At 35.8% G+C, this 22964-nt stretch overlaps 1 protein-coding gene across 1 annotated transcript in view; it reads left to right on the top strand.

Annotated features, from left to right (window-relative positions):
* The window catches only part of TRIM23 (tripartite motif containing 23), a 40067-nt gene extending 17183 nt beyond the window's left edge, over positions 1 to 22884 (top strand). Inside the window, exons 4-11 of the mRNA XM_081233923.1 lie at positions 2118 to 2396; positions 2971 to 3153; positions 5791 to 6006; positions 9664 to 9798; positions 14452 to 14581; positions 15074 to 15184; positions 16462 to 16586; positions 18942 to 22884. Coding sequence (XP_081090049.1) covers positions 2118 to 2396; positions 2971 to 3153; positions 5791 to 6006; positions 9664 to 9798; positions 14452 to 14581; positions 15074 to 15184; positions 16462 to 16586; positions 18942 to 19121 — 1359 coding nt within the window. The 3' untranslated portion in view covers positions 19122 to 22884. The remainder of the gene's footprint in view (positions 1 to 2117; positions 2397 to 2970; positions 3154 to 5790; positions 6007 to 9663; positions 9799 to 14451; positions 14582 to 15073; positions 15185 to 16461; positions 16587 to 18941) is intronic.
* The last annotated feature ends 80 nt before the right edge of the window (positions 22885 to 22964 follow it).

Genomic DNA, 22964 nt, shown 5'->3' with positions numbered 1-22964 from the left:
AGTATTCTTGGTTGCCTCTTCTTCCTTTTCATCACTTTAAATATATTGTACCACTCCCTTCTGATTTGCTGCATTTCTGCTGATAAATCAGTGGTTAACCTTACGGGGAGTTCCCTTATATGTTATTTTTTGTTTTTCCCTTGTTGCTTTTAATAATTTTTCTTTGTCTTTAATTTTTGTCAGTTTGATTACTGTGTGTCTGGGTGTGTTTTTCTTTGGGTTTATCCTGCCTGGGACTCTTTGTGCTTCCTGGACTTGGGTGGCTATTTCCTTTCCCATGTTAGGGAAGTTTTCAACTATAATCTCTTCAAATATTTTCTCAGGTTCTTTCTCTCTCTGTTCTCCTTCTGGAACCCCTATAATGTGAATGTTGGTGCATTTAATGTTGTCCCAGTGATCTCTTAGGCTGTCTTCATTTCTTTTCATTCTTTTTTCTTTATTCTGTCTGTAGCAGTGATTTCCACCATTTTCTCTTCCAGGTCACTTAGCTGTTCTTCTGCCTCAGTTATTCTGCTGTTGATTCCTTCTAGTGTATTTTTCATTTCAGTTATTGTATTGTTCATCTCTGTTTGTTTGTTCTTTAATTCTTCTAGGTCTTTGTTAAACATTTCTTACATCTTCTTGATCCTTGCCTCCATTTTTTTTTTCCCGAGGTCCTGGATCTTCTTCACTATCATTATTCTGAATTCTTTTTCTGGAAGGTTGCCTATCTCCCCTTCATTTAGTTGTTTTTCTGGGGTTTTATCTTGTTCCTTCATCTGCTACATAGCCCTCTGCCTTTTCATCTTGTCTATCGTTCTGTGACTGTGGTTTTTGTTCCACAGGCTGCAGGATTGCAGTTCTTCTTGCTTCTGCTGTCTGTCCTCTGGTGGATGAAGCTATCTGAGAGGCTCGTGCAAGCTTCCTGATGGGAGGGACTGGTGGTGGGTAGAGCTCGGTGTTGCTCTGGTGGGCAGAGCTCAGTAAAACTTTAATCTGCTTGTCTGCTGCTGGGTGGGGCTGTGTCCCCTCCCTGTTGGTTGTTTGGCCTGAGGCGACCCAGCACTGGAGCCTGCAGGGTCTTTGTTGGGGTTAATGGTGGATTCTGGGAGGGCTTGTGCCAATGAGTACTTCCCAGAACTTCTGCTGCCAGTGTCCTTGTCCTCAAGGTGAGCCACAGCTGCCCCCCGCCTCTGCAGGAGACCCTCCAACACTAGCAGGTAGGTCTGGTTCAGTCTCCTATGGGGTCACTGCTCCTTCCCGTTGGGTCCTGGTGCACAGACTACTTTGTGTGTGCCCTCCAAGAATGAAGCCTCTGTTTCCCCCAGTCCTGTCTAAGTCTTGCAGTCAAATCCTGCTGTCCTTCAAAGTCCAGTTCTCTGGGGATTACTCTTCCTATTGCCAGCCCCCCAGGTTGGGAAGCCTGAGGTGGGGCTGAGAACCGTCACTCCAGTGGGTGGACTTCTGTGGTATAATTGTTCTCCAGTTTGTGATTTGCTCACCTAGTGGTTATGGGATTTGATTTTATTGTGATTGCGCCCCTCCTACCGTCTCATTCCAGTTTCTCCTTGGTCTTTGTATGTGGGGTATGTTCTCTGGTGAGTTCCAGTGTCTTCATGTTGATGATTGTTCAGCAGTTAGTTGTGATTCCAGTGCTCTCACAGGAGGGAGTGAGCGCATGTCCTTCTACTCCACCATCTTGAACCAATCTCTCAAAATTTAGCATGTTATGATGATTGGGGTTCAGTTTAAAAAAATATTTTTAATTGAAGTATAGTTAATTTACAGTGCTATGTTAGTTTCAAGTGTACAACAAAATGATTCCATTGCTGTACACCTGAACCATGATACATATATTCATATACATGATACATATATTCTTTTTCAGATTCTTTTCCTTTATAGGTATTACAAGATATTGAGTATAGTTCCCTGTGCTGTACAGTAGGTCCTTGTTGTTTACCTGTTTTATATATAGTAGTGTGTATTTGTTAATCCCAAACTCCTAATTTATTTCTCCTCCCCCTCCCTTGCTATCTATCCCCTTTGGTAACTATAAGTTTGTTTTCTATGTCTGTGAGTCAGTTTCTGTTTGGTAAAGGGGTTCAGTTTTAATACCTTACTTTTTTGTTCATCAGAGCATCATTCGTTGTGATGAAGATGAAGCTCACGTTGCATCTGTATATTGCACTGTATGTGCAACTCACTTGTGCTCAGAGTGTTCCCAAGTTACCCATTCTACAAAGACATTAGCAAAGCACAGGAGAGTGCCTCTAGCTGATAAACCTCATGAGAAAACCATGTGCTCTCAGCATCAGGTGCATGCCATTGAGTTTGTTTGCTTGGAAGATGGCTGTCAAACTAGCCCACTCATGTGCTGTGTCTGCAAAGAATATGGAAAACACCAAGGTCACAAGGTATGAATATAGTTAAACTGGATGACTCTACCTAGTTTACCAGCCCACCATTTATTTTCACTGACTTGGTTTTTTATGCTGAGAGTAGAGATCAAAGAAGAGCTAAATGATGAATGAGTTGAGATTGGTAGCATGAAAAGAAATGAGAGATTTATTTTCTGAATATTATAACAAAAATTTCAGAGTCCTCATGATTCTTTCTTTATTGAAAAATGGCTTTCCAGCATGAAACAAAAGTTCTTTTTCTTTGTGTGCCTGTTTTTGTAATGCACTGGATTATTTTGATAATAATTATGTCTGTTGACAAACTAATGCTTGTGGTAAAATTTTAGAGAGGGTTTCTTGTTTCTTGTTTAGCAAGAAATGAACTTCCTAATTTTAAATTATTTCTTTGAAAGGTATATAGTTTTGGGGCGAAGGCAAATTAGTATTTCTTATGCTGTGTTTTTTGTAAATGTGTTATAAAAGCCTCTTGCAGCTGATGCTTTTTTATTAATAGGAGCCATTTAAGTAGCATTTTATATCATTAGTCAATACTGTGAGTTCTTTTCTATAATTATGTTACATCTTATAGCATTCAGTATTGGAACCAGAAGCTAACCAGATCCGAGCATCAATTTTAGATATGGCTCATTGCATACGGACCTTCACTGAGGAAATCTCAGATTATTCCAGAAAATTAGTTGGAATCGTTCAGCACATTGAAGGAGGAGAACAAATAGTGGAAGATGGAATTGGAATGGCCCACACAGAACATGTATGGGTTTTTTTCTTCCTCACCCTTTTCCTTGTCACTTTTTCACCTTGTAGGATTTATTGAGCAATTACATTGTGCCAGTACTGCACTGGTCACTGGAAATAAGTTTTTTAAAAAGTCTTTGTCTTTATGGAAATTTATAATCCATCATGGAAGAGAGCCAGTTTCAAGTGTGGTAACTGTTACTTTGTGGGGGAAGTACAGGATGCCCTGGGAGTGTGCATAAAAACAGCAATAACTTGGGTAAGTCGTAGAAGGCTTTCTAGAAGATGTGACGTCTAAACTGAGATTTGAAGGAATTTAGTCAGGGAGAAGAGTGGGGCGGGGAGTGAGTTGTTCCAGAGAGGGAAGCATATGTTAAAATACATGGAAGTGAGAATTGGACATATTGTAGAAAATTAACTAAGTTCACTATGGTTGAAGCTTTGAATATTGGGGTGGGGCGTGGCAAGAATAGATGTTGGAGAGTTAAGGGCCAAATCCTGCAGCATCTTGTTAGACATGTTAAAGAGTTTGGACCTTATCTTACAGGCAGTGATGAGCTGTTGAAGAATTGGCATAGGAATAACATAATCAGGTTTGCATTAAGAAAGGTTGCTCTTTAATATAAAAAATGAATTGGAGGAGCAACAAGATTGGAAGCAAGGAGACCTATTGTGAGGTTGCTGAAATTATCTACTTGAGAAATGTTTATGGCCCATAATACCGGAGTAGTGAGAATGGAGAGGAGTACATGGATTTGAGATTTTAAAGAAGTAGAATAGTGATTTACTGATAATATTAGTGATTTATTGATAATATTGATTGGATAGGTACTTTGCAGGGTCAGGCATAATGCCTAGATTTCTACTTTGCCCAACCTGGTGGATGGTGATATTGTGCTCTAATGGGGGAGGAAGAAGAATTTGGGAGGGGATAATGGGACCAAGGTGATAAGTTTAATTTGGATGTTGAATTTGTTATTTCTGTGAGATAAAAGGAGATACCCTTCAGTGAAATGAAGAGTCAGTGGGTGTTAGGAAGTGTGTCTAACTTTTAAGAAGTTTGGCTGTAAAGAGAAGGAAGGAACTTAGGTGGTAGTGGTAATTGCATTTTAAAATTGAATTACAGAGGAGAAAGGGATATTTTCAGATGGGAATATAAAGTACAGGGGCAGACACAATGTAGTGTTTTTCTTTTGTAAAGAAACAAAGTTAAGCTAAGTCATTGGGGAATAATGCTAGAACTGCTCTCTGTCAAATATGGTAGCCATTAGCCTCATGTGGCTATTTAAGTTTAAATTATTTAACCGTTCAAGAAAATACATAATTTACTTCCTCAGTCTCACTAGCTACATTTCAAGTACATTTTACGTGCATGTAGCTGGTGGCTACCATATTAGTCAGCACAGATATAGAAGATGTCTATCAGAGTCTATCACATAAAATTTATGTCTATCACATAAAATTCTATTGGACATTTTTGTGCTACGGTGGAAATATTTTATTTATTCCCTCAGCAAATATGTATTGAACACATCCAAAGTGCTAGACACTGTTGAAGTCAAAAATACCTGCTTTTGCAAAGTTTACATTCTAATGTGGGGAGAGAGACAGTACATAAGTAAAATACAGACGTATGTTATTAAATACTTTGGAGAAAAATAAGGGAAAGGGGGAGTGCACTTTTATGTGGGGTGTTTGAGGATAGGCTCCCTGAGAAGGGGCATTAAGCGGAGACCTAAAGAAGCTGAGAAAGGGACCCATGCTAATATTTGGGGGAAGAGCATTCTAGGCAGAGAGAAGAGCAAGTACAGAGGCCCTGAAGTTGGGGTGTGCCTCATGTGCTTAAGAAACTTTGAGGAGGTTGAGTTAGATAAATTAGAATGATTGATGGGGAGCATAGCAGGAGTTGAGGTCAGAAAGGTCCTTAAAGGCACTTGCTTTACTTTCTTCCAGGAATGCCCTTGAAGATATTCACATGGTTCCCTCTCTTACCTCCTTCAGGTCTTAGCTCAGATGTCTCTTTCCCAGGGAGTCCATCGTTGAACATCCCCTATAAAGGCCTTTGGCATTTACTCTGAGTGGGAAACCACTGGAGAGTTTTGAGCAAAAGAATAATTATCATTCTGACTTAACATTTAAAAAGGATCAGTCTGGCTTCTGGGTAGAGAATACATTATAGGCGGAAGAGGTAAATCTAGTGAGCCCAATTAGGAGGCTATTATAATAATCAGGTGAGAGATGATAATGGCTTCAGTCAGGTTGGCAGAGGTGAAGGTGGTGAGGCATGATCAGATTCTAGATATATTTTGAAGTCAGCAGAATTCGTTGAGAAACTAGTAGTTGTGAGATATGAAAGAGAAGTGTTAAGGGTGACTCCAATTTTTTTAACTTGAATAACCTGGAAGATGGAGTTGCCATTTATTGAGATGGAGGAAACTAGGTTCAGGGTTGGGAGAGATTAGGTATTCCTTATTGCTTGAAATGTCATTTAAACAGTTGGATATCCAAAGGCTGTGGTTAAGGGGAAAAATTTAGTGTGGAGATAAACATTTTGGGATTTTAAGTATATAGATTGTATTTAAATTTTCATTATTTCACATATAAAATCTTCATTAAGGTTTCAGTTGTTTAAAACTTATTTTTATTGCCTTAGGTACCAGGTACTGCGGAGAATGCCCGATCATGTGTCCGAGCTTATTTTTCTGATCTACATGAAACTCTGTGTCGTCAAGAAGAAATGGCTCTAAGTGTTGTTGATGCTCATGTTCGAGAAAAACTGATTTGGCTCAGACAGCAGCAAGAAGATATGACTATTTTGTTATCCCAGGTTTCAACAGCCTGTCTCCATTGTGAAAAGACTTTGCAACAGGTATGTGGTTTAAACATGATTAGGACATAGTTTAAGAAGGAGGATTTGTAAGCTTAAGTATATCATTACCAGAGGTACACACTAGTCTATTTTATTAATTTAATAAATATTTTTGTATTATTACTCTGTGTTACTGTGGGCATTAACATTGTGCTTAGGACATGGTCTCTAACCTCAAATTGCTCCACTCAACCACATCAATGTCCTCTCTTTCATGTGTCTTCCCCGACCATAAAACCATACGTTCTAGAACCTCTCTAACTTCCTGTCATTCTTCAGTCATCCCAAGCCCTTTAACCCTTCTTTGCCAAGCATATACTATTCTTTCTGCTTGATGGGCTTATGTCTCCCTTTTCTGATATTGGAAATCCTTCTTCAAATGTTTGCTGTTCTTTGAAGCTACTTACCCTTCCTTGCTCTTTTTTGTTTTTGTTTTTGGTGGCGGAGGTGGGGTGCCTCTCTAGCATGTACTCCCTATCTCTGCTCTAATTTATTGGTTCTTAACTTTGATGTCACAGAAAACCCATGTTTTTTCATGGTTGAGGTATCATAAGCAATTTGTTACCCAGTTTGCAGATAATGTGCTTTTAAAATAGATTTAAGGTTATTCTAACAAAAATGCCAGTCTTACTCATTACTATTTTGGATCTGCCTTCAGGAATGTGCAATTTAAGGCTAATTATTGCCCTAGGAATTCCTGATAAGCTTCAGTCACTCTCATCTTTTGATAGATTGCTAATGATTGTGTTGATATCATATCGTTATAGAGCTAAACTTCTTACTGTTGCAGAGCTTTTTCTCTTAAATATCTGATTAGACTTAAATGAATGTGGCCAGGCTGTAACCACATCAGTCTTGAGTCCTTTAGGCCTTATCACATTGAATTGTAATAATTGATGTTTATGCCGTTTATTAAGTTGTCTTTGAGCTCCAGTCCTATTCTATCCTCTGCTTTATGATGCTGATACTGTAACTGCAAACCACATACCAGCTCTGCCAGCTGCCTCCATGTGATTTTAGGCTCTGCCAATAGGGGACAGTAGAAGGAAGCTGAAAGGTGGAGGCGGTTTCCTGTGCGTTCCTATTTGCTTGGGGTTCCTGTGAATGACACTGCTCATACTACGAGACCACTTTCCTTAGAGATATGAATTTCAGCTCCATGAGATCCCTCCTATAAGTTTTTAAGTTTTAATAATTCTAGCATCTCTCCTTTATTCTCCCAGCCCTGAGGGTGGTAGCTGTTTCCTACAGTTGTTTCCTCCATGATACCTCAGAGTTCTTTTTACCCTTTCAGTTGCCTACTTAGTTACCAGGTTGCCATCTAGTTAACAGTTCTTTGTATTAATTTTTTTCTATTCATATGACTATTGTGGTTTTTATCTCCTGATTTGAACCTAATGATAACAATATGCACATTTGTCCTTCTGGATGTATCTATCCAGATACAAAGAATTTAGAGATACAAAGAGCCTAATAAATACTTGTTTAGCTCAAGCTACACAGCAAAATTAGAAATGGATCATGTCCTAAATCATACTTAAGTGAATACTTCAAAGTATTTTTATATTTATTTTATTAAAAAGAAAGCTCATAGTTACTGAAATATTTAGAAGTATTTGGAAGTATTTTAGAGTTTCTGAAGCATTTTGTCAAAGTAACTGATAATTGTTAATGACATGGTATTATCTCACTATGTTAACGCAGATGAAATTGGGGTCTTAGATTCATTCTTCATATGGACCTATTAGTTTTGTTCTGATTTATGGACACAGAACCCTAATCTCAATCTTTTAATATTCTTAAAAGTTCCTGCCACAGAGATAACTGAACAGAGGAATGGATGGAACATCACATATATATTACCAATTTTGAGAACAAAATCATCCCTCCCCTCCAGAAAAAATTGATGCATCATCTAAGTTCAAGGCATAATACTGAATGGTTAGGATTTGTTTATTAGGCAAATATTTGTTGTGTGCCTACTATGTGCCATGTATGTTCTAGGTACATGGAATATGTCAGTAAACAAAGCAAGCAAAAAGCCATAATCTTGTGGAATTAGCATCCTAGCAAGGAGAAGGCAGACAATAAGCCATAACCATATCTAATAAGTAAATTATATAGTATGTTAAAAAGTGATAAGAGCTAAGGGAAAAAGAAAAAGTATGAGGGTACAGCAGATTGTATTTTTAAATAGGGTAAGCATCACTGAGAGAAGGTGAGATTTGAGCAAAGACTCAAAGGGGAAGAAGGTGAAGGGAACTAGCTCACACCTTAATGAAGAAGATTTCAGCTGAGGAAATGGTTAGAGCAAAAACCCTAGGGTGACATGCCTGGTGTATTTGAGGAACAGCAAAAGAGGGCACTGTGGCTGGAATAGAGTAAGCGATGGAGAGAGTAATAGGAGCTGAAATTAGAGGTAATAGGGAATTATATGTAAGGAGGGCCTTGTGGGCCATTGGAAGGACTTCAGTTTTTACTGATTGAATTGGGGAAACCATTGTGGGGTTTTGAGCACAAGAATGATTTGATCTTACTTAAAAGGATCTGGCTGATGTGTAAAAAACAGATTGAAGGAGGGCAAAGATGGAAGGAAGGAGCTCCATGGTTAGAAGGCTGTTGTAGAATTCCAAGTGAGAGAGGATAGTAGCTTGGATAGTGGGGGCTATAAGTACCCAAATTTTGGATATCCAGTAGGATTTGTTGACAAATTGTATGTGGGAATAAGGGAGGAGAAGGCAAGAATGACTCAAAGTTTTTGTTCTGGCAATTGGAACAACCAAATTGCTATCACCTAATTTGAATATGCAACTGTGAGCAAAAACTGACAACACCGCTTCTCTCATGGAGCTTAAATATTGTTGGGAGATCTCTGTCTTATGAAGAATACATTGGTATATGTATAGAATATCTCTGGAATAATATTTGAGAAGCTGAAAAGTGTTTAACTTTGAGGAGAGGGCCTGGGAATCTAAAGTGAGAGGGAGACATCACAGTTTGACCTTCAGTCTTTTTTTTTTTTAAACCAATACATGTATATCTTAAATTATTTTAAAAACTTTTTATAGGAGTACAATATATATATACAGAAATATGTGCATAAGTGTTCAGCTTGCTGAATTTTCAGACTGGACATTACTGTGTAACAAGCATCCAGATCAAGTAACAGAACATTACCAACCCCAGAAGCCCCTCAGACTCTCTTCTAGTAACTACGCACCTTTCCTCCTAAGGATAAACCACTATCCTGATTTCTAATATATACCTTGTTTTGACCTGTTTTGGTAATTAATAAAAGTGGGAATCATGCATTATAAACTCTTCATGTCATTTCTTCCCTTACTGTATGTTTGTGAAATTCATATCATCACATGTAATTGTAGTTCATTCTTACCTGAATGAACCTGTAGTTCATTCAACCATTCATTTTGGTTGTGTTGCATTTGTGAATATGCCATACTTTACTTATCTATTCTTCTATTGATGGGCTCTTAAATTATTTATTAATGCCTGATTATTGTTAACTTAGTCAAATTTATACATAAGTTAACTTTCAGTACTGTAATGTTAAATGAGCTTTTCTTGAGTTTTAGTGATACCTCGTTTTTCGTTGTTTTGTTAAAAAGTTTATAAGAAATACCGTCTTCTCTTTTCTAGGATGATTGTAGAGTTGTCTTAGCAAAACAAGAAATTACAAGGTTACTGGAAACATTGCAAAAGCAGCAGCAGCAGTTTACAGAGGTTGCAGATCACATTCAGTTAGATGCCAGCATCCCTGTCACTTTTACAAAGGTAATATATTCTATACTTCGTTTTTAGGTGTGTTTTTGAACAAATCATAATTGTATTACATTCCATGATAATCAACTAAGAGACACCTAAGAAATGAATGAACCACAGAATTAGGGGGAAAAAAATGACTGTATCAGTGGAAAATAGAAGGTGGTATAATGAGTCTCCCTGTATTATCACCTACTTGAGCAATTAAAAACTTTTTATTTCATCTACCCTTTCCCCTAGTCTCTTTCTACCTACAGTCTCCCAGGTTATTTTGAAACAAATCCCAACATATTTCATCCTAATATATCATTTCATCTATGTAATATTTTCACGTGTTTCTAAAACACGGGTTCTGTTCTCTTTTTCAAAACACAACCAAAATACCGTTACCACACCTAAAAAATTGAATAATAAATCTCTAATATTATCCATTATCCAGTTAGTATTCAGATTTCCCAGATTGTTAAAAAAATTTTTTTTAGGTTTGAGACAAAATCCAGCAAGGTGTGTATTTGGCATTTGGTTGATATGTTTTGGTCTCTTTTCAAGTGGATTCCCCCTAATTTAAAAAGGTAGGTGTATTCCATTTTGCTCTCTATTTTTAGGGAGTGGCTTTTTTTTTTTTTTTGGCTGCATTGGGTCTTGGTTACTGTGCGCAGGCTTTTTCTAGTTGCGGCGAGCGGGGGTTCCTCTTTGTTGTGGTGCGCGGGCTTTTCACTGCATTGTCTTCTCTTGTTCCGGAGCACGGGCTCTAGGCGCGTGGGCTTCAGTAGTTGTGGCTCACGGGCTCTAGAGCGCAGGTTCAGTAGTTGTGGCTCCCGGACTTAGTTGCTCCGCGGCATGTGGGATCTTCCCGGACCAGGGCTCGAACCCGTGTCCCCTGCATTGGCAGGAGGATTCCTAACCACTGCGCCACCAGGGAAGTCCTAGGGAGTGGCTTTTAAAACCTTTTGAGTCTTGTTTTATAATTATGTGAAACATTCACATGGTCCAGAATCAAATCTACAAAGCAAGGTTCATTCAGAGAAATCTAACTTACATTCCTGACCCTGCCACCCTTTTCTTCCCTTCTCCATAGAAAACCATTAAGAATTTTTCTTAGTTTTATTCATCATTTTAAAAAAAATAGAGAAATATATTTGCATGCACACTCCTCATATTTAAAGGTAGAATACTGTATGCACTTCTCCACCTTGTACTTTTCACTGAAGTATACATCCTGGAGGTCAGTCCATAGCAGTATATAGTGACATTTTCTGTTCCCTTTTACAGCTGCAAGGTACTTTATTGTGAGGATGTACATTTTTTTTATTATGGTGAAAAACACATAATATAAAATTTACCATCTTAACCATTTTTTAAGTGTTTAGTTCAGTATTGTTAAGTATGTTCACATTGTGTGAAACATTTCCAGAAATTTTTCATCTTGAAAAACTGAAACTATACCTTATAAACAATGACTCCCCTATTCCCCCCTTCTCACTAGCTCCTGGTAACCACCATTCTACTTTCTATTTCTTTGTATTTGACTACTTTAAATTTATCATGCAAGTGGAATCATATAGTATTTGTCTTTTTGTGACCGGCTTATTTCACTTAGCATTATGTCCTTAAAGTTCACCCATGTTGTAGCATGTGACAGAATTTCCTTCTATTTTGTCTAAATAATATTCCATTGTTTGTATATACCACATTTTGTGTATCCATTCATCTGTCGATGGATATTTGGGTTACTTCACCTCTTGGCTATTGTGAATAGTGCTGCTATGAACATGGGTGTACAGATATCTCTTTGAGGCTTTGCTTTCAATTCTTTTGGATAAATTCCCGGAAGTGGGACTACTGGATCATATGGTAGTTCTATTTTTAATTTTCTGAGGAAATGCTATACTGTTTTCCATAGTGGTTGCATCATATTATATAAATCCCACCAAAAGTGCATGAGGGTTCCAATTTCTCCACATTTTCACCAACACTTGTTATTTTCTGTTTGTTCTGGGTTTTTTTTTTGATAGTAAAACAGGATGACTTACACTCGTAGCCATCCTAATTGGTGTAAGGTGATACCTCATTGTGGTTTTGATTTGCATTTCTCTGATGATAGTGATGTTGAGTATCTTTTTTATATGCTTCTTGGCCAGTTCTTTGGAGAATTTTGTACAAGTCGTTTGCCTGTTTTTCTATTGAGTTATTTGATTTTTTTGTTGTTGAGTTGTTGGAGTTCTTTTTATATTCTGGATATGAATCTATTATCAGATACATGATTTGCAAGTATCTTCTCCCATTCTGTAGTTTGCTTCTTCACTCTACTGATTGTGTCCTTTTATTCACAAAAGTTTTAAAGGTTGATCTAGTCCCATTTGTTTATTTTTGCTCTTGTTGACTGTGCTTTTGATGTCATATCCAGGAAATCATTGCCAAATCCAATGTTATGGAGCCTTTCTTCTGTGTTTTCTTCTAGGAGTTTTATAGCCTTGGTTCCTATGTTTAGGGCTTTAATTCATTTATTTATAATCCAAGTATTTATAATTGTTATATATTCTTTATATTTGCCCTTTTATCATTATATAATGAACTTCTTTGTCTCTTATAACAGTTTCTGACTTAAAATCTATTTTGTCTGATATTAGGATAGCCACCCCTGCTCTCTTTTGGGTATGATTTGCATCTCTTTCCATCCTTTCGCATTCAGACTATGTATTTCCTTAGCTATAAAGTGAGTCTCTTGTAGATAGCATATTTTTGGATCTTGGTTTTTCACGCATTTAGTCAAACTGTGTCTTTTGAGTGGAGAGTTAAGTCTGTTTAAAGTAATTATTGATAGGTAAATACTGTTGTCATTTTGTTCATTGTTTTCTGCATAACTTGATAGTTTTTTTTGTTTCACGTTTCCTCTTTCATTGCCTTCCTTTGTGTTTTATTGATTTTTTTATAGTGTCATATTTGATTCCCTTCTCTTTTCCTTTGGTGTATATTCTGTGGATTTTTTTGTGTGTGTGGTTACCATTGCAATTACATAAAACATCTTAGTTATAACATTCTATTTTAAACTGATAGCAGTTTAACTTCAATTGCATACAAAAACTCTTATTCTTTCATAGCTCCATCCCCCTGTACTTTATGTTATTGATGTCACAAATTACATCTTTATTGTACACCTATTAGCACAGGCTTATAGTTTTTTTCATGTGTTTGTTATTTTAATTCTACGAAGAATTAAATTTAGGCACCCAAATTATAATACAGGTAACTATTTGTCCATGTAGTTATTGTTACCATTTTAGATTTTCATATGGCTTCATGTTGCTGTCTAGTGTCCTTTCTTTTCAACTTGAAGGACTCCTTTAGCATTTCTTATAGAGCAGATCTAGTGGTAATGACTCCCTCAGATTTTGTTTTTCTGGGAAAGTCATGATTTTTCCTTCATTTCTGAAGGACAGTTTTGCCATATATAGCATTCTTGTTTGACAGTTTTTTTCTTTCAGCACTTTGAATGTATCATCCCACTCTTTCTGGCCTGCGGTGTTTCTGCTGAGAAATTTGTTAATAATCAAATTTATGTGATGAGTCACTTTTCTCTTGCTGCTTTCAAGATTATCCTGTTTTTGACTTTTGACAGTTGGATTATAATGTGTCTCAGTGTGGGTCTCTTTGGACTTATCTGAGTTGGAATTGAGCTTCTAGAATTTTTATGTCCATTTCTTTCCTCAGATTGGGAAGTTTTCAGCCATTGTATCTTCAAGTAAGATCTCTTTGCCCCTTTATTTCTGTATCCTCCTTCTGGGACTCCCATTCCCATATGTCTCTTAGGGTCTTTTCACTTTTCTTCATTCTTTTTTCTTTTTCCTCCTCTAACTCCATTAGTTCAAATTACATGTCTTTTAAAAAACTAATCCTTGCAAAAATCCTATGTAAGTTTGGTACAATTTTTAATCCCCATTTTACAGATGGGAGAAGTCAGGCAGAGAGGTCATGCAGCTAGCAATATATACAAGTATGTTCATTGCAGCATTATTTGTAATACCAAAAAGTCAGAGATGACCTAATATCTCTCAGTTGGTGATTGGTTAAATTGTGGTACATGGAATATAATAAAGCAATTAAAAGAAAAAGGTAGGTCTATATGTTTTGAAATGAAAGGATTCCATAATGTACTACTGAGTGTAAAAAGTAGTTGCAGTGTGTATTTTTTTTTTTAAGTATATCTGCTTTGTGTATGTCAACCAATGTTTGCACAGGAAGATATCTTGAGGGATATATGTGAAATTGTTAACAGTGGATATTTATGGGAAGTGAGTATCACTTTTCATTTTTAATTAATATATTTAACACAGAATGAAAAATCTTATTTAAAGAAGATTCAGTTGAGTTAGAAAATCTGGGAAAAATAAGTGGGTATGTGTATTTTTTTTAACTTATATAAAAACAAAGTAAGTAGTAAGTTTTACTAAGCTAAGATTTAGCAAAGCAATGAGGATTGATTTCCTCTTTCTAAAGATTAGAATAAGGGTATTTTAATAGGGGACTATAACTTTGATTTTAATGGATTAAGGAATGAGTAGGAGACACAATAATTAACAAAGGTATTTTATAAATAAAAGTGTAAGTACTAATACTTTTAACTCCATATCAAAATAAAAAGATTAATTTTTTTAAAAATTATAGGACAATAGAGTTCACATTGGACCCAAAATGGAAATTCGAGTTGTTACGTTAGGATTAGATGGTGCTGGAAAAACTACTATTTTGTTTAAATTAAAACAGGATGAGTTCATGCAGCCTATTCCAACAATTGGTAAGTATGAGTATTGCTTTTACCTTAATGGACATTTTACAGACAAACCCTAGCTTACAGCTGAGTTCTTTGGGACTTATTGTATGTCAATCTGGTTTGGAGATTGGCTCTAAGACACCAGCATTTCAGAGAAAAAATGCAAGATTCAGTGGCTGTGGGATTGAAATGTGGATGGGGAGGATAGCAAGAAGGAACAGAATATTGGTGGGACAGTTGGAAGGAATAAAGGATTGATGACCCTGCTAAGGATTTGGGTAGTGATGCAGATCTGGTACTTGGGTGTCAAGGTCTTAAGGACTCTGGTGGATTAGAGGGCTAACCCTGGTTAAAGGTATACATTTCCCCACACATGTTTATCACGAGTGGGGTTGGTTGGGGAGCAGTAGATAGTGCTGTATGCAGATAATTTGTAAGTCACAGTTATAAACAGGGTTGCCTGTGTTTGGTGTGTAAATGTAAGTTCAATATTAAAGTAAGTTTTTTTAAAAACAGGTTTTAATGTGGAAACTGTAGAATATAAAAATCTAAAGTTCACCATTTGGGATGTAGGTGGAAAACATAAATTAAGACCATTGTGGAAACATTATTACCTCAATACCCAAGGTAAGAGCATAAAAATTACATCTTAATTTTTCAGATTTTTAGGATGCCAGTTCAGTTTTCAATTCATTGATTTAGCTAATAAAACTGATATTTTAGCATTGATTAAAAATGTGACTATACCTTTAAATATTGGTAGCAAGCTCCACATTATTAAGAAAATTAGGGTGGATAGACTGGGTTATGTACTCTGGTTTATTTCATGAAAAACCATAATTTAGCATAAAGACCAAATTTCTGTTATATATGTAGGTAATTAACGGTACTTTCCTCTTGCTGCTCTTAATAGTTAAAGTATATTATTAGTGTTCATATGAGCATGATCACTGGCAATATTGTGTTATAGGGTAGAATTTGTGGTATATAGTTCTCTTGCTCTATTCAATTAAGTTCAACTCAACAGTTATCCCATTATAATCTCTCAATAGCTCCACTCCTTCATTTCTATTCACAATTAGTTGTTATCTGCAGAAGAAGTTACAGTGGTTTGCTTTTGACCAAACTGTGTTATATCACATATATTCCACTTAGCATTTATTCACACTTGGGCCCCGTTCTACACTTTGCCTCTTGTACCCCAACATAAAGCTTATTATGTTCATGCTACCTGTTCCATATGTCATCCTATTTTCCACCTAGAAGAAAGACTAGATAATTTTTACTTTGGGATTCTTGATATTAAGTTTAGTATGAGACAGTGATTTAGGGGACAAATTGGAATTTTGAACATGAGGAATGGTTGAAAGTCTGGGATGTTTAGCTACCATAAGGTAGCTGGAAAGATTTCAAAAGAGAATTAATTCAGTAGATATTTATGAAGTTTCTGCTGTGTATTTTGAGTACAGTCTGTGGAAAGTGCTGTGCCGGGCACCTAGAGAGAATACTTGGGAGAGATAAAGATGGTGATTTATTTATTTTTAAAACACTATCTTTTGGTAAATCAAGTAGTAATCAAAGAAATAAAATCAGTAGGTAGATCATAAGAGCTACATTTTCATTCATTAAGAGAAAAATATTAAATGATATGCACAACAATCTGTGTTTGGTAGGCAAGCATTGTAAATCCTGTTACAGATGGGGAAACAACAGCTGAAAAGTTAGGCGAACTGTTTGAGATTATATCATTAATTATTGCTAGGTGTTCCTGTAATAAGCAGCCTTTCTGTGAAAATAATGATGGTAGACTAACCATAATATATTAACGAGAACATTAAAATATTTAGTCCATTTACTGAAATTTAACAAGTGACTAAATGAATATTTTTCTCTTTTTTTGGTAGCTGTTGTATTTGTTGTTGATAGCAGTCACAGAGACAGAGTTAGTGAAGCACACAGTGAACTTGCAAAGTTGTTAACAGAAAAAGAACTCCGAGATGCTTTGCTACTGATTTTTGCTAACAAACAGGTAACACATTTTTATTTCAGAATATTTATTTTAGCATTCCACATTGTAAGTAGCTGTTAAGATTTCAAGGGAAATAATTCAGTAGATATAAAATTTCTGCTCTGTAGTTTGAGTACAATCTATATGGAAGGTGCTGTACTTGGTACCTTGGAGTATACAGAAGAAAATAAAGTAGTTGATGCTCACTAGAAACTCCTGTGTATTTAGGTAAGCATGTTAAGTGTATATTTTTAATACAAAGAAAATTGGTGACTTCAGTAATATTAACAATGTTAAGGAAAATTGGAGAGTAGTTCTAAAGGTGGTATTTTGTAAGATTTGTAAAAAGTAGGATTTGAATTGAAACTATAAGAGTTGAAATTATGGATAAGACTTTGAGTTAATTTTTGAAGGAAAGAACGCTGCAGGCAGGAAAAAGTATTTTTAGGGAGCATCAAGGAGATCTGTATGTGAGGGGTAGGTAGAGGATGAAGAAATCCTAGAGTAACAGAGGAGGTTGTGTGATAAAGGCCTGACAGGGCCAGGCTGAGAAATTTAGGTTATATTCTGAGTAAAGGAGAACCATTAAAAGTTGGTGATAAGATCATATTAGTGTTTTAGGATTGTAATTTTGGGGGTAGGATGTAGAATTAATCAGGGGCAAGGGAGTAGAGACAGGCAGATGCAGTAAATTGCTGCAGTAATTCAAGTGACAGTTAACAAGGTCCTGAATTAAAGGAATGGAAGGGTAGAAGCAGACTGAAGAAACTTTATGGACATAGAATAGTTAGAATTTGGTGACCGAACGGAGAGGATGAAGGACGGTGAGTAGCTGAAGATTCTTAGATTTTGGAACTAAGCTTCTGGGAGGATGAGAATGCTTTTCTTTAGTGCAATAGGGGGGCTTAGATGTCATAAGAAGGAAGAGTAGGATGGACAGGGAATTTCCCTTAATAAAAAAAAAAAGCAAACCATTAAGAGCTGATATACTTCACTTTATTTATGATTAAAGATATGCAAATAAGACAGAGTGAAATACCATTTTCCACCTATCATATTGTTAAAGATGAAAATGTTTGATAATCCTCAGACCTGCATACACTGCTGGTGTGGTTATTCAATGGAGACATTTTCTTGGAGGGCAATATGGCAGTACTTTGTCAAAGTTTTAGGTGCATATACCCTTTTACCCTGTAATTCTATCTCTAGTAATGTATTCTGCAGACAGATATCCTAAGGTTATCTTAGAGATAATTTTGTAAATGTATGTATGTAAAAATACATGTTTATATGAATGTGTATGCATATGTAATAGCACGTAAGCACACATCTTCAATCTAAATATTCAGTATAGGACTGGTTAAGAAAATTATGTTGCACCTACAGTGGAATGCAATACAGATGTTAAAAATAATATGGAAAATCTGCTTGTCCTGATAATGGAAAGATATCTTTATTTTCAAGATATGTGTTAAGTAAAAAACAAAAAAAGAGTATGTTCCTGTTTATTTGCGTGAGTGTGCGTGGAAGTTTTCTGAAAAATATGAAAGAAATTGTTACTGATGATTGCTTCTGGGAAGAAGGAGAGCTTTTTTTTAATTTTTTTTTTTTTTTACTGATAGTTGCTTCTGGGAAGAAGGGGTATTCAGAGGTATTTGGAGAGGTTTTTTTTTTTTTTTTTTTTTTGTGGTATGCGGGCCTCTCACTGTTGTGGCCTCTCCCGTTGCGGAGCACAGGCTCCGGACGCGCAGGCCCAGCGGCCACGGCTCACGGGCCCAGCCGCTCCGCGGCATATGGGATCCTCCCAGACCGGGGCACGAACCCGTATCCCCTGCATCGGCAGGCGGACTCTCAACCACTGCGCCACCAGGGAGGCCCTGGAGAGGTTTTTTTTGTTTTTTTGTTTTTGGCTGTGCCACGTGGCTTACAGGATCTTAGTGTCCTGACCAGAGATTGAACCCGGGCCCCCGGGAGCGAGAGTGCTGGGTCCTAACCACTGGACCACCAGGGAATTCCGTGGAGTTTAATAAACTCTTTACTATATACACTGTATGTAAAAGCCATTTCTTAAAATGTGCATGTATTAATTTTTTTTTAATTGATGCCTTATAATGACCTCAGCAGTTTTTTCATTCAGGGGGCACAGGCTTTATTGATTTCATTGCAAGACTTCTTACAGACTGTCTATATTATAACCAAAACTCAAATTTTTTCTCATTAATCTCAAAATAATTACTGAAAGTTGAATTTAGGTTTTAACTTCAGTATAGGCTTCTGTTGGAATGGTACCAATAGAACTGTAAATAAATAACAATAATTACAAATATGATAATTTTGATGGACTGATTAAAATTCTGATGTGTATGTATCTTTCAGGATGTTGCTGGAGCTCTGTCAGTAGAAGAAATCACTGAACTTCTTAGTCTCCATAAATTGTGCTGTGGCCGAAGCTGGTATATTCAGGGCTGTGATGCTCGAAGTGGTATGGGACTATACGAAGGGTTGGACTGGCTCTCACGGCAACTTGTGGCTGCTGGAGTATTGGATGTTGCCTGATTTTAAATGCAGTTGTTTAAAGTTTTGGTTAAGAGTTATTTTGCACATAATATGATGTAAGAAATTATACATCTCAAAGGTAGTTAATTTACGATGTATATATAAAAGGAATTTTAGTTTGGGAATTCAGTACAATATTGCTTTTAAAAAACTCTGTAGTAAAATTTAAATATCTGATGGAGCAGATTAAATTGGATTAAATAGGGACTTACTGGGTATACATTTTTTTTAACGTACATTTGTTATTTAATTTTTTCAGATTACATGTGACCCATATATTGGGAAAGAAGTAGTCACAAAGAGTAGGTGAAAGTTTATTCTTTCAAAGGAAAAAGGATAGCCAACTGAGTGCCTAATGGAACCTCTGTATGAAGCAAGTGAAGCATGGCTTCTTCAACTTGGCTTTTCACTGGATTTTGGCAGTATTTAGTAGCAAAACTGGCAGTGACTTAATGAAATACAATTCAAACTGCATCTTTGCATAATAGGATTACTTTAACGTTCAGTATAACAGAACACCTTTAATGCTAAGAACTATGAGCTATAGAAAATTAATATTTTATAGTGTTTTATTAAAGCTCTCCTAAAGCCTTTTGTATAAAACCCAGTGAGTCAGAATGAAATGTAATCTAACTAGGCCTGATGTTCGATTAGTACTACACTGAAGAACAATTAATAATAAAACTGTGAAAGTCAGTTATATTCTAGTTGATCTTCACTTATGAAAGACCCATTTGCAGGGCTGAACCTGAATGTATTATTTCCCAGGTCAGAGCTCTAAATTTGTCCTTCTGTTTTTCAGTATATTTAAAGTACTTAGCATTGTGTCTTTTAAAAATAATATTGCATCTTCAGTGAGAATGACTATAGGTAAAATGTAGTAAGTTACACACAGAAATGAGGGTTGGTTTTACATAAAAGGTAGAGATATAAGTAGAAAACTACCTCTACCACAGAGAAGTTATTTATGCAGTGGAAAATGCTTATTACAATTACTTTAAAATGTTTTCCTGGGCTTCCCTGGTGGCGCAGTGGTTGGGAGTCCGCCTGCTGATGCAGGGGGCGCGGGTTCGTGCCCTGGTCCGGGAGGATCCCGCGTGCCGCGGAGCGGCTGGGCCCGTGAGCCATGGCCGCTGAGCCTGGGCGTCCAGAGCCTGTGCTCCGCAATGGGGGAGGCCATGGCAGTGAGAGGCCCGCGTACCGCAAAAAAAAAAAAAAAAAAAAAGTTTTCCCAAAATAAGTGTATTTATGTTAACAATAAAATGTGGTCAAGGCTTTTCATGACAAGGCCTTGAAAAGTTGTTTGAGAAACATGTCTAAGGAAAAGAAATGTTCAAAAAGTTTACATCACATTTATCATGCAGTGTTGAGTAGAAGTTTGAAAAGTTTGTGCTCTTTACTGTTTTTCATTTTTTAAGGAAACTCCCTTATTATGGCAGTACGATTTATATTTAAACATACCTAGATTGAATTTTATGGTTTTTGTTTTTCTTTTTAAATGCTCTTTATACTTTAGGATGAGGTTAAATCCTAAATCTTATTATTTGAAACACTAGAGGACATTGATGTCTGATGATAAGATGTGTCTCCTGGGTGGCACTGTTTTGGTTCAGTCTCTTCAAATGTACTTTTGTTTAAAAACAACAAAACTTTTAGAAAACAAAGCATTAAAAAAAACCCATCAGTATTATGGGCAGTGTGTAAATAAGTAATATTACATCCTTTATTTTTCAAGTAAAAGGTCATGCTGTTACAAGTGTAGTTTGTGCATATAAGTTAATACTTCTGAATTAAATTAACATTTGACTGATTGCAATAAATGTGAAAAATAAAAAAGGTGTTACATTTGCCTGTGAGCCCTTGAACTATTTCTCTACTAGGTAATTGGGGAAAAAAAGTCTAACACTAACATGTAAACTTGCATTTTCCTTGTAAATTGTTTATTTTACCAATTTTGCTTAACTTTTAAATTCACATTCCTAGCATATTTCTAAAACACAATTTAAAAATTGCGTTTAGACTTGATTATAACATACGTGATAGTACTGTTTGTTACTATTTTTTTAAGAAATACTTTTCTCAGGCTCTTATTACTATTTGTGGTTGTATTCTTTCACTAATTATTAAGATTGCGCTTGCTAGTTCCCTCTGGGAAATGTCAAACTTCACAGAGAGAGGTTTTAAATACAGTCTATTTGGATTTGCCTTCTGGCACTGAATTTCTGTATCAAGCCTAAATATTATTGTATGGTTTATGTAAAGCAGGTTTTTCAAGTATATAGTCTTGGTCTGTAATTCTGGAATGCTTTATAATTACTATAAGCCATTATTTGCATTACACATATGATCAGTATAGACAGCAATAAAATGTTAAAATCATTTTAAAGAAGTCCTATTCTAAAAATTCTGTTTCTTGAACCATCTATATAGTAGTATTGCTAATAACCAATTAAAGTTATATTTGTGTTGTGGTTAAGAGAAAACAAAATGGGATAGGGATTGACTTGTATGACAAATTTGAGATATACTTTATTAAAAATTTAGAAATACCATTCTGTCATTCCGTATTTGCAATTTGTCAAATTTAAGTAACTATTATAACTGTAGTGTTTTTAAAGGAGAGCTAAAATTTTCCATTGAACAAAGTGAAATTATTGCTTTTTAAATTTAACCTTGTTTCACACAAGAACATAGCCTTTTAAATAACTGTTTTTAGAAAAGGGCTCGGAAAACTTAGCTATATCCTATGAGCTAATGTTGCTAAAATACTTTTTATGTGACACTGAGATACTTCTCAATTTGCAAAGTGGTTATAAGGAAGAAGATAGCTGTACTTTTCCCTAAAAGAATAATGAATGAAAAGGACTAATGAATAAGTATCAGATGGTATCTTGCCAGTAATTTAAAACATGCTTTAAAAAAGACATCTGGCAGTGTAGGTTTTTAGGTCTGCTGATTATGTTAAATTTGTGACATGGAATGGAAAAATTAATCAAATATGATTTTCACTCAAAGCAAAATAATTTTATTTTGGGAAGAATGAGGCATCACTACCACCACTTGGTGGCAGTATTACCAAAAATTTAGGATTAAGCTTTTACGTATGAATTGATAGGTAGATGAGTCTGAACACCTAAAATTAGGGAGAAAAGGTAAATGTCATAGTGAAGAGTCATTTTCTGTCCAAAATTTAGTTCTTTTTAAAAGGAGGACACAATATTAATTTAAAGTTAGCACAGTTTGGCATGTTCTTCCATCACAGTTTATGGTACAAAAATAGGTAAAGGAAATAATCCTGCTGATCAGTAGAAGGAAAAATGTAAGCTTAGATATAAAGCATAAGAATGTGAATTCCCTAAACACGTCTGTTGAACATGTTCCTGTTATAAGTTCTTAAGAGTCTGTCTGGAAAGTAGAAGCAGTGATTCTGAAGTAATTTATGAGGGTAAATGAAGAAATGAATTGGACTCATAAGACTTGGACTTATATTGTTTTATTGCTCCATTTACTAATCTCTCCATTGTTAGATATTAACATTTTTACTCTATATATACTTTCTTGATGGTATATTTAGTAAGGTAAGAAAAGATATACTATATAAACTGAAGACAAAAACTGTTTAGCTACATTAGAAAAATGGTGTGAAAATAGTAAATGAATCAGTATATAAAACCAAGGACTCAGGTGTTCATTTATTCTGATTTTTATATTTGAAGAATATTTCCTAATTATTAAGGAATTAAAACACTTTTGACCAAAGGCACTTCCCATTTATTTACTGAAGTTTTACTTACCACTACTTACTATTTAACAGTGGTCAAAGGACAAAACTATTTGGCATGT

The sequence above is a fragment of the Mesoplodon bidens genome (assembly GCF_964165515.1).
Source record: "Mesoplodon bidens genome assembly, chromosome: 4".
NCBI lineage: Eukaryota > Metazoa > Chordata > Mammalia > Artiodactyla > Ziphiidae > Mesoplodon > Mesoplodon bidens.
The sequence above is the reverse complement of the archived record's forward strand: the minus strand, read 5'-3'. Positions and strand labels throughout refer to the sequence as shown.